Source organism: Octopus bimaculoides, chromosome 16, assembly GCF_001194135.2.
Source record: "Octopus bimaculoides isolate UCB-OBI-ISO-001 chromosome 16, ASM119413v2, whole genome shotgun sequence".
NCBI lineage: Eukaryota > Metazoa > Mollusca > Cephalopoda > Octopoda > Octopodidae > Octopus > Octopus bimaculoides.
The window spans coordinates 6,717,410-6,730,203 of record NC_068996.1 but is presented as its reverse complement, the minus strand read 5'-3'; the positions used below and the strand labels follow the sequence as shown (position 1 = coordinate 6,730,203).

General features: G+C 36.6%; 1 protein-coding gene across 1 annotated transcript in view; it reads left to right on the top strand.

Moving 5' to 3' along the window:
• LOC106873538 (phosphoinositide 3-kinase regulatory subunit 4) overlaps window positions 1-12,794 on the top strand; it is a 91,932-nt gene that overhangs the window by 20,854 nt on the left and 58,284 nt on the right. The window contains exons 2-9 of the mRNA XM_052973508.1: window positions 600-709; window positions 2,509-2,633; window positions 3,909-3,964; window positions 5,615-5,764; window positions 6,520-6,621; window positions 8,278-8,465; window positions 9,771-9,897; window positions 11,656-11,828. Coding sequence (XP_052829468.1) covers window positions 618-709; window positions 2,509-2,633; window positions 3,909-3,964; window positions 5,615-5,764; window positions 6,520-6,621; window positions 8,278-8,465; window positions 9,771-9,897; window positions 11,656-11,828 — 1,013 coding nt within the window. The 5' untranslated portion in view covers window positions 600-617. The remainder of the gene's footprint in view (window positions 1-599; window positions 710-2,508; window positions 2,634-3,908; window positions 3,965-5,614; window positions 5,765-6,519; window positions 6,622-8,277; window positions 8,466-9,770; window positions 9,898-11,655; window positions 11,829-12,794) is intronic.

Sequence of the window (12,794 nt, the reverse complement as noted above, 5' to 3'; positions counted from 1 at the left end):
CCTTGTCACACTGTGTCACGCTGAATATCCCCGAGAACTACGTTAAGGGTACACGTGTCTGTGGAGTGCTCAGCCACTTGCGCGTTAATTTCATGAGCAGGCTGTTCTGTTGATCGGATCAACTGGAACCCTCAACGTCATAAGCGACGGAGTGCCAACATATATATCTGTGTGTGTGTGTGTGTGTGTGTATAAATATATATATATGTACATATGTGCATGCAAATAAATGTTTAATTGCGTTGTACAAACGAGAGAGGTGTGTTTAGTACATATTGTAGCATACATGGCTTCTATCTCACAACTCATACTACTGCAATCTTGCAATCTTCAGGTAAGAACTGATCTCATCTGAAAGTGATATAGGCCCCAAACTTTAGCCACAAGATAAAAATTCATTTTCTATAAACTATACATTTAAATTACACACATGCATATATGTACAATATTTTTGCCTTTATTTAAATAACTTTGTAATTGATATTTTTGTTTTTGAATTGTTCAAATTTTGTTAATTATTTTAGTTAACTTAAAATTATTTTATGATGTCGTCTTCTCATTTTAGCATAATAACATGAAAATAATTGCTTTTTTTCCAGAAATATATTTAATCTGACATGGGGAATCAACTAACAGGAATTGCACCTTCACAAATCTTACCCGTTGAACAGTATTTAGCAGACATTCCAGATTATGAATTTGAAATAAGGTCAGTTGCTTTCTTTTTTTCATTCTTAGGATAAAGCCTTAGGGTCCATAATGTTCTGGTGTTGAGACCAGCTGCCAATATCTGTATACAAGTGTACAAAGTAATATATTGTGTGAAAAATATAATGAATGTCAGTCATTAGCACAGGCCATCACTATATGTATTTATATATATATACTAGGATTTCTTATATTTACTCAGAAATTTTTAAAATTAAGTGCAAGCGCTCCACTGGTACAGGTGCCATCACGATTTCGATTTCACTTGCCCCAACAGGTCTTCACAAGCGGAGTTTAGTGTCCAATGAAGGACATTTTCAGTGTTTATTGCTCCTGAACATCTGCCACATACAAAAACTAACTTCCTAGTTAGCCTTCCTTTGATATTGCTGCACCTCTTAAGTGTCCATAGCTTATACTGGGTACATCTTATAGAGTTTCTACCAATAATAATAATAATACCTGTTGTACCTGTATTTCAAATGGCCAGCCTTGTCACACTCTGTCACACTCAATCTCTCCGAGAACTATGTTAAGGGTACACGTGTCTGTGGAGTGCTCAGCCACTTGCATGTTAATAAATGAACTGCAACGTCACTGGTGCCAAGCTGTATCAGTCCCTTTGCCTTTCCCTTCAATAACTTTGGTGGTGTGGAGAGGGGAGGCTGGTATGCATGGGCGACTGCTGGTCTTCCATAAACAACCTTGCCCAGACTTGTGCCTCAGAGGGTAACTTTCTAGGTGCAATCCCATGGTCATTCATGACTGAAGGGGGTCACAACAAATAATGAGTGGTTGGCATTAAGAAGGGCATCCAGCTGTAGAAACTCTGCCAGATCAGATTGGAGCCTGATGTAGCCATCTGGTTTCACCAGTCCTCAGTCAAATCATCCAACCCATGCTAGCATGGAAAGCGGACGTTAAACGACGATGATGATGATGATTATAATAATAATAATGTTTATATATAAATATAAACCTACTAGAGTGTTTTGTACCATATGACAGGTAACTTTGTAAGTATCCTTTTGCCACCATAGATAATGTCACAAAATTTGCTATACATATAATAATTATAATTTAACTTTTATCAAATTTCTTAGCACTTCTATATACTACATTAATGTAGAAAATGATATATACTAATATTCAAAGAAAAATAATTATTACCTTAAAATACAATTAGGATAATATAAAGAGATAAAGTTCCCGAGTTATATAGATTCATAAGGGCCAGTTTCTCAAGTTTCTGTGACAAATATATTTCCCACCAAGACAGGATGCTGGTCTGTTGCAGGAAAACTCATTTTTACAAGCTGAGTGGATTGAACTAATGTGAAATGAAGTATTTTGCTCTAGAACACAAAGCATCACCCAGTCCAGGAATTGAAACTACTTTCTGAGTCCAATGCTCTAACCACTAAGCCTCCACTAAAATACAATTAAATACAATTTAATAAGACAAATTTCTCATTTGTATAACTCTTCCCACAACTACTCTTTTAATCACTTCCTCTTCTTTTTCCCTACCTCTGACTCTTTTTCTCCATTCAACAACACTTAAGCTAAATCTCTCTCTCACTCTCCCTCTTTTTTTCTATGTGATGTAAAGCACTTATATAAACCAGTATTTATATAAACTGTTATTATGTAGAGATACCACCTAAAAACCTTTAAGGGTAACATATGAAGCTTTTGATTTCATAATTGTTGTTGTTGTTGTTGTTGTTATTTTATCCTCTAGTCAACCTTGAGTAAGCAACATATTTAATCAGTTTGATCTTTTAACTATCATTTCAGCTTGGGAAGCACACGCTTCTTCAAAGTAGCCCGAGCTCGATGCAAAGAGGGCCAAGTTGTGGTCAAGGTGTTTGTCATACATGATCCTTCTCTCCCATTGGCCACACACCGAAATCGATTAGAAGGTAAACTCTCATTCCTCCTTTTATTTATGGTTATGCATATTTTTGCGTGTGTTTAACTGTTGTTTTTTTAAAACCCAAATTGTTACTTTTATTCAATGGTTGTGAGGTTAAAAAAGCTGGATTACTGACCAGATAGTTATAAGCTGCACACCATTAGTATTTATCACAAGCACCATGTTTTGTACCTCTAGCCAAACAAAAAGAGACTCCACTTCCTATTTCACAGTCGAGTAGTTTGCTGTAGGAAGCATATCCCATTTAAAACTATTCTTATAGCAAATAAACCATCTTTGTACACTCAGAAAAACTGGATATGAAACAGTTCTCTCTATCCATCCATTTTCTCCACCTACTATTCCTGAGGTGGTCATGTGAGTAGAGTCCTCAGAGACCTCCTACATAGAAGCATCTTCCCTGATGTTATCCAAAAATCTTGTCCTTGGTCTACCAGTTGACAAGTGAGAAATATCAACTATCTTTTTATTATTGACAGTCGTATTAGGGTGGCAAGCTGGTAGAATAATTATTGCACCAGGCAAAACGCTTAGTGGCATTTCACCCATCTTTACATTCTGAGTTCAAATTCCGCTGAGGTCAACTTTGCCTTTGATCCTTTCAGGATCAATGCAATAAATACCAGTTGTGCACTGGGGTCAGTGTAATCAACTATTTCCTTCCCCATAAATTTCAGGCCTTGTGCCTATACCAGAAAGGATTGTGACTGTTTTCAATAAATATTCCAATATTTTGTATATTGTTTTTTAAAAATATTAATTTTATCTCATAAAATATTTATCTTGACTGTTTTGGATTCATGTTTATAAAGTGTCTAATTGTTAATCCTTTAACAACCAGATTATTCTGTCAAATGTAATACTTATTTATTCACATTATTTTCAATTAATCATATATTATCTCATAACTTTCGATGATATGATTATTTTTAGACTGACTTTGTAGGGTAGATGTGAGAGGCCAGTTTGAACATAAAACACGTAGAATATTCGGGGTGGATATGGCCTGTTTGAATGCTAAAAAGTTATTGAACATCTTGGCCATTTTGTCTTATTATCTGCAACAGATATTAGTATTCTTTTGTATCTTCAAAATTTGACATGAAGCAGAAAAACTCTGTTAAATGCTGAATATACAAAATATACAAGAAATAATTTTTTCAAAGCCTAGTGCTATGCAATATCAAAGACCTCATGCTAATATATATTTCTCAGAAATATTGCTAATAAATATATTATGATGTTTTTTCGTTTTTCTCAGAAATTAAAGGACAGTTAAGTGGTGCTTCAAACTGTCTTCCATTCCAGAAATTTATTGTAAGTTAGTTGCTTTCTTTTGTTTGTTTTCTTTACCTTTTATTTGTATATGTAGATAGATAGATAGATTGATAGATACGCACACATGACATTGGTTGTGTTGAGTCCGTGTGAGCGTGCGGTATATAGTCAATTCAAACATGAACAAGCAAGAAAAAACACGAAAAACAACACGAGGATGTTGAATAAGTACAGTGTTATTGGATGCGTGTGTATCATTGGCGATTTTCTATCTCCATCTTCTCTTCTTTGGACTTTTTCTCTATTTCTGACGAAGAGCTCCGCTCGAAACGTGAAATCCTCTTTCTTTTCTTTCCTTTCCTGAGCGTCCAATAACACTGTACTTATTCCATGTCCTCATGTTGTTGTTTTTTCGTGTTTTTTCTTGCTTGTTCATGTTTGGATTGTTTATATATATATATATATACATATATATATATATATATATAAAATCAGAAAATAGATAAAAAGGAATAAATGATTATCATATGAACTTTGTTAGCTTACAGCTGTTTCTGCTATAAGACACAGTGGTCTCTTAGTTGAGTACCTAGGTAACACCTTATACCTTCATCAGAGCCTCAAATATGAAGTGCAATTTATTTGGGAAATAATTATATATATGTATATAAAACTCTCTGTTGATTCACCAGTAGTGATAAATTACAGGACTCAATACAAATGTAGAGTATTTTTTGATACATTCTAACTGAAAGGCCCCCATTTCCAGAACTCAGAGTCATTCATTTCTGAACATTAGCTGGTAAACCAAGCCTAGTTTACTTTTGAATATCCACTGTTTGATTATTTTTTTGAAATATGAAATGAAAGTTTGAAAGAAATGCTTATCCTCACCATTTCCTTCAAGCTTTCATTTCATACCAGCTGATGTTCAGAAATGAACGACCCTGAGTTCTGGAAATTGGAGCCTTTCAGTTATAAATTATTAAAGTACATATACATATAATTATATATATAAAGATGTAAAAGCCACTCATGCCAGTGACACGTAGATGGCACCCACTACACTCCGGAGGCGCAATGGCCCAGTGGTTAGGGCAGCGGACTCGCGGTCGGAGGATTGTGGTTTCGATTCCCAGACCAGGCGTTGTGTGTGTTTATTGAGCAAAAACACATAAAGCTCCACAAGGCTCTGGCGGGGGTGGTGGGTGGCGACCCTTTTTGTACTCTTTCGTCCCAACTTTCTCACTCTTTCTTCCTGTTTCTTGAGTAACGCTGCGATGGACTGACGTCCTGTCCAGCTGGGGGTGGGGGGGAACACATACGCCATAGAAACCGGGAAACCTGGCCTGAGCCTGGCTAGGCTTTAAAAGGGCTGAAAAACAAAATACTCTTAGAGTGGTTGGCATTAGGAAGGACATCTAGCTGTAGAAACCAAGCCAAACCAGACTGGAGCCCGGTGCGGCTCTCCAGCTTGTCAGTTCCGGTCAAACCATCTAACCTATGCCAGCATGGAAAACGGATGCTAAATGATGATGATACACACACACACACACACACACACACATACCTTTGTTCATATAAGCTGAACAATTTAAACTGTTTTATTATCAATGCATCATCATGTACTTATGTACTAAATATCTTTCTAACAGTCATGACATACATACATACCATCTGTTTTTGCAGCAGTCAGATAAAGCAGCTCTTTTATTCCGCCAGTATACAAAAGATAGCTTATACGATCGGATAAGCACCAGGCCATTTCTCAATGCAATTGAGAAAAAATGGATTGCTTTCCAACTTCTTTGTGCTCTGAATCAGTGCCATAAATTAAAGGTAAGTTGTACTCTTTACCCTTTTATATCAATATTTGTACCCAAATACAATACCTATATCTCATAATTAATTTTGAAAATAGTCGGTAATTTACAATGATTTAGTAAAAAAAAACAAAAAAACACTATCTTCATTAAGTTTGCATTTGGCATGTAACATAACAAATGGTTTTTCTTACAATTATAACAAAAGGTTTCCTTGAGACATGTATTACAGATGCCTTTCCTGTCACCAACCTTCACTTGTTTCCAAGTAAGGTAATATTTCCTTCTTGGTCAGACACATTCTCACAGAATATTGGAAATGAATGACACTGCTTGTATGACAGTGACATTCATTTACAACTATCATGTGATGTCAAAGCAAGGAGACACAAAAACTCATACACACATACATACTCATATACATGTATATGCAACAAGCTTCTTTCAGTTTCCATCAGATCCACACACACAGCTTTAGTCAACCCAGTGTTATAGTAGATGATGCCACACGGTGGGACTGAACCCAGAACCACGTGGCTTGGAAGCAAACTTCTTACAATACAGCCACACCAGCATTTATAATAATCATAAATGTTTATGATAATTAATTTTAAGGTAATTACTAAATAGGATGTTTAATTAGCTTAAAGCATATGTAAAAGGTTGCCGTAGGGCAACATTAAACTGGTGATTATTTTATCAACTCACAAATTTTTAAAGTTTTCTTGTTGATTGTTTTTTTTTATTTTCTTTGTAATTTGTTTCTTGAAGGTTTGTCATGGTGATATCAAGTCTGAAAATGTAATGATCACAAGCTGGAATTGGCTTTTCCTTACAGACTTTGCGAGCTTCAAACCAACATATCTACCTGAAGTAAGTTGACTAATTTTCATCATTATTTCAGTTGACCAAAATTTACAATTTGCTGCCTTTCTTCATTTCCATTGATCATTTCATCAGCACTATTGAGATATACCCCTCCTCCTACTACCACCATCACATCTTCTCGTGTTCTTTGGTCTTCCACTTCTGTTGGAACTTTTTATTGTCAATATACAACACTTTTTCACTAATTGGTGTCATGTCTATCAACTGTAGTTGTAGCAAAGAAGCAATGTATCATAAAATTACATTACTCTTTACTCTTTTACTTGTTTCAGTCATTTGACTGCGGCCATGCTGGAGTACCACCTTTAGTCGAGCAAATCGGCCCCAGGACTTATTCTTTGTAAGCCTAGTACTTATTCTATCGGTTCTTTTGCTGAACCGCTAAGTTACGGGGGACGTAAACACAACAGCATCGGTTGTCAAGCGATGTTGGGGGGACAAATACACATACACACACACACACACACACACACACACACACATACACACATATATTTATACATGTATACATGATGGGCTTCTTTCATTTTCCGTCTACCAAATCCACTCACAAGGCTTTGGTCGGCCCGAGGCTATAGTAGAAGACACTTGCCCAAGGTGCCAAGCAGTGGGACTGAACCCGGAACCATGTGGTTGGTAAGCAAGCTACTTACCACACAGCCACTTTTCTTTATAATAGGAGCCAAAAGACTAAAAGAAGCTGTATGGATGTATTCATCACATTCCCCACCACCACTGCCTTTTATCTTCAATACCTATGTAAAATTTCCACTACCCCTAGGGGTACACTAATGTACCTCTTGAAATACTTGTTGGGAAAATATGGACAGAGTGGGAATTCCACTGGACTAACATTCTGGAAAGGAAATAATGGGCTTAGTGATTAATGCTGGGCCTATATGGTTGGGTTTGGACACAAGAAGAGTGATGTGAGGAGGAAAGGTGAGTGGGAAAGAAATAGTCAAGTGCCAGTGGCACGTAAAAAGCACCCACCACACTCTGCTAAGTGGTTGGCATTAGGAAGGGCATCCAGCATTAGAAACCAAACATCAACAGACAGTTGGGAGTCTGGACAGCTCCATGTCAAACCATTCAACCCATGCCAGCATGGGAAGTGGACGTTAAATGATGATGCTGATGAGCTGGCATGAGTTCAGCCTACTGTGAAGAGCAGAGTCCATTATAATAGAGGTAGAAAAGGTGGAGAGAGAGAGAGAGAGAGAGAGAGAGGAGTTAAATCACCTGAAGGCCAGAGGTTGGAACATGTCCTTGTGAGTGATTGTATGCCAGTCAGATGGCCTTTTTTTTTGGACACAGTCAAGGATGTCTGTGTGATGCAATAGCACTGTCCTTGATGTGAAAGCATGGAAAATGCAACATAAAAAACTGATGTTGATGATGATGATGTAGAAAGTTGGATGTTTTACATAAAAGTGATGTATTTGTACTTCTACATAAAATTTTAATAAATACTTTGCTTAAAAAGCTGTTTCAGTTCTTTAGTTTATTTTAGCCATCATGGTCAAGTTCATGTTGGAGCGCTGCCTTCAAGTTAATATCATTTTTTTATTATTTTAAATCTGATTTTAATACAACACTGAATAAATGTTTTTTTATTTATTATTATTTTTTTTTTTTTAGGATAACCCTTCAGATTTCTCATATTTCTTCGATACATCACGCCGTCGAACATGTTACATAGCACCAGAGAGGTTTGTAGACAGCAGCTGGAAGAACGCAGATGCTGCTACGCAAGTCAGCCTAGATTTGACTTCCAGTGAAACCAAATTTGGAGATCTCACTCCAGCGATGGATATTTTCTCTTCAGGGTAATTTTTAATTAAACCACCCTCTCTCTCACTCTCTTTCTCTCTCTCTCTCTCTCTCTCTCTCTCTCTCTCTCTCTCTCTCTCTCTCTCTCTCTCTCTCTCTCTCTCTCTCTCTCTCTCTCTCTCTCTCTCTCTCTCTCTCTCAGTAGGTCATTAGGCAAAGTACTTTACAGCTAGAGTTCAAATACTGCCCAGTTTTGTTTTGCCTTCCATTCCTCTGACATTCATAAAATAAGTACCAGTATGATCTGAGGTAGATTAAATTGATTATAAGCCTTGAAAGCAGTACTCCAGTATGGCCATGGTCCAGTGACTAACCACTATATGAAATAAAATAATATCCTTAAAACATCAATGGAAAGCATAGCCTTAGCACAGGCATAGCCAGGTGGTTTGTAAATTTGTTTCTTAACCATGGCCAACCAAAGCTTTGTGAGTGGAATTAGTTCATGGAGACTGAGAGAAGCACATAGTGTGTGTGTGTGTGTGTGTGTTAGTTCTATACAAGTGTCACTGTCATACAAGCAATTCTGTTTGTTTCCAGTCTTCTTCTGTGAAAAACATGTCTGGCCCTGGAGAAATGTTACCTTGTTTGGAAACAAGGTAAAATCTGCCTCAGCAAATCCTATCTAAGCCATGCAAGCATGGAGAAGTGGAAGTTAAGACAATGAAGATGATGACACTGAGATTAAGAAAATAAGTTATGTCTTCTTCCTTGTCAAATTTGGTCTTGTATTTTGTCAAATTTATTTAATGTCCGCTTTCCATGCTAGCATGGGTTGGACGATTTGACTGAGGACTGGTGAAACCAGATGGCTACACCAGGCTCCAATCTGATTTGGTAGAGTTTCTACAGCTGGATGCCCTTCCTAATGCCAACCACTCCAAGAGTGTAGTGGGTGCTTTTAAATGCCACCGGCATGAAGGCCAGTCAGGCGGTACTGGCAACGGCCATGCTCCAAATGGTGTATTTTACGTGCCACTTGCACAGGAGCCAGTCCAGCGGCACTGGCAACAATCTCGCTCGAAAGTCTTTACACGTGCCACGGGCACAAGTGCCAGAAAGGCGATGCTGGGCACAGGTGCCATCACAATTTCGCTTTCGCTTGCCCCAACAGGTCTTCGCAAGCCGAGTTTAATGTCAAATGAAGGAGACGACGTTGGCATGGGTGCCAGTCATCAAATTTAGTTCGATTTCGATTTCACTTGCCTCAAATGAAATTGGTATCTTATATTGTTTATATCATATGATGATATTTGTCTTACCATTATTGTAATTATTTCTCTCTTATTTTTGTTACGTAGGTGTGTGATAGCTGAGCTTTTCACAGAAGGAACTGTACCATTTGATCTTTCCCAGTTGTTAGCATATCGGAATGGAGAATACAGTCCATGGAAAGTCTTAGAAAAAATTGAAGATTCAAGCATTCGGGTATGAAGACCTAAGTTTTTAATATTTATAAATATATGTGTTATATATATATATACATATACACACACACACGAGAAGGTGCTGAAAAGTTCCTGGCTTTAAGGGTATCATGAAAGGCCTGGTTGAAGACCCAACCTCCCATGTTCTTTTACAGGGATTAGAAAAATGGAAGAACCGCTGCAATAAGTGTGTGTGAATCTGAGAGGGGAATATGTTGAATAAAACCATAATTAACTGATTCTCCTGTATTTCCTTTTAACCCAAAACCAAGAACTTTTCAGCACCACCACCCATATATATATATATATATATATATATATATATATATATATACACACACACACATATGTTTACATACACTCTCTTGATATACTGTCCCTGTCTCCTTTTCTTCACACTTTAGACTCTTCCCTTTCTCAACAAACCTCAACACTAATCCCTGACCTTTTCCTTCTTCCGTTTTGTGGAGTTAAAAATGACTGTTAAGAACAAAGACAATTTATACATAATCATAATATAAATTTTCAGAGGAGGGGGACATTCATTCAGTGGATGTAACTGGTAGCAGTGTTTACCCAGCATGGTTTGATTCTCATCAGTAGATTATTATTATTTTGTTTTGTTTCTTTTACCTCACATTAGTATTTATGAAGGTATAATATACACACGCATATGTACATATACAAACACACACACTTACGCACATATATATGTACATGTATGTATATATATAATTATATGTATTTATTTTCTCCTAATTAAGAATAATTTGGATAAAATAAATGGGTTAATAGAAACCAGGGTAGCAAAGATCACAAAATAACTGTAGTGTAACTCCTGTTTGTGAGGCGGAAACTCCTTGATATTTTGGGTATTTGAGTATATATAAATTTAAAGAATGGAGTAAACGCATGTTATAACTGCATACTTTTATTCCGACATATGTTTCGAAGAATTACAATTTATGCGATCCATAGGAATCGGCGATGTTAAAAATGTAAGCTTCTCTTCAGGGAAATGTATGGGAACCAGCCTAAACGTAAGACATTATGACCGAGTATGAGAACTATAGTTGGATAAGGTTATAACGTAATTCATTTGAACCTTATCCAACTATAGTTCTCATACTCGGTTATAATGTCTTACATTTAAGCTGGTTCCCATACATTTCCCTGAGGAGAAGTTTACATTTTTAACATCGCCGATTCCTATGGATCGCATAAATTGTAATTCTTCGAAACATATGTCGGAATAAAAGTATGCAGTTATAACATGCGTTTACTCCATTCTTTAAATTTATATATATACATATATATATATATATATATATACACACACACACACACATACATACACACACACACATATATGCTGAGACCCCCTTCGGTCATAACTGACCATGGGATTGCACCCGGGCAAGGTTGTTTTTATGGAAGACCAGCAGTCGCCCATGCATACCAGCCTCCCTTCTCCATGCCACCAGTGTTATCCAAGGGAAAGGCAAAGGCCGATACAGCTTGGCACCTGTGACGTCGCAACTCATTTCTACAGCTGAGTGAACTGGAGCAACGTGAAATAAAGTGTCTTGCTCAAGAACACAACACACAGCCTGGTCCGGGATTCGAACTCACAACCTCACGATCGTAAGCTCGATGCTCTAACCACTGAGCCAGGCGCCTTCACGCACATATATATATACCTGTATACACCCAAAATATGAAATGTTGATATAGATATGTAACGTATATTATTTTTTAGGAACTGGTACGCCACATGATGCAGAAAGAGCCAACCCATCGTCTTTCAGCTGAAGAATATCTCATTCAACAGCGGGGTAAAGCTTTCCCTAACTATTTCTACACTTATCTCAAACTTTACATCCAGCGTTTCGCAGTAGCACCAATTCTATCACCCGATGAACGGATCGTAAAGTAAGAACTTTCTGTGATTATATCACCTTTCTGTTTTCCCAAACTAAAGTATAATTCTGTTTTCTTCTGAAAAATTGGATATTTGTTCATTTAACCCTTTAGCATTCAAACCAGTCATATGTAACCCCAAAATACTGCCTGTTTCATATTCAAACTAGTCAGATCCAACCTCTTAGATGTGCCCTACAATGTCATTCTAAAAATAAACAATGGTGTCATCAAAATCTCAAAGTTATGAGACAATGTATGATTAATTGAAAACAGTGTGAATAAATAAGGATTACATTTGACAGACAAATCTGAATGCTAAAGAGTTTAAGTGTAAATTGTTTTGTCCTCTCTTCTAATTTATGTTACAACTTTTTTTTAAAGCATTCTTCAGATTTTTATTTATTTTAAATATCAAAGATTTTGAATCTGCCAAAATATTTATAAGTAATTTAACAAATATTTTTGTTTAAAAGAAGAAATAAGAGACAAGGATTTCAACGATAGTTAACACAGTAATTACAAGATATTTAGCCATGTTCTGATTTATGTGCGAGCTAGTAAAATTGTTATTATTATTATTATTATTATTGTTCAGTAGTTTTATTTTTATAACGTGTTTTCACTTCACTACTGAGCACAGCTCTGTGTGCCTTGGGTATGTGCTGTGGTTTGCTGTGATGCTCTTATGGTTACTGTATTGAAAGTGTTTTGCGTAGGATGTATGCAGTGCCCAGTAGTGCAATTTTCTGTATGTTATATATATTTGTAAGTCCTGGTGTTTTTGTTATGTATTTGTCTGAATATTTTTTTTACTATACCTAAGGCACCTACTATGATAGGAATTGTTTCTGTTTTTAAATTCCACATTCGAGTTACCTCTATTTCCAGGTCTTTGTATTTTGAAAGTTTCTCCATTTCTTTTAGGGAAACGTTGTCATCTGCTGGTATTGATACATCAATTAGAAAGCATTTTTT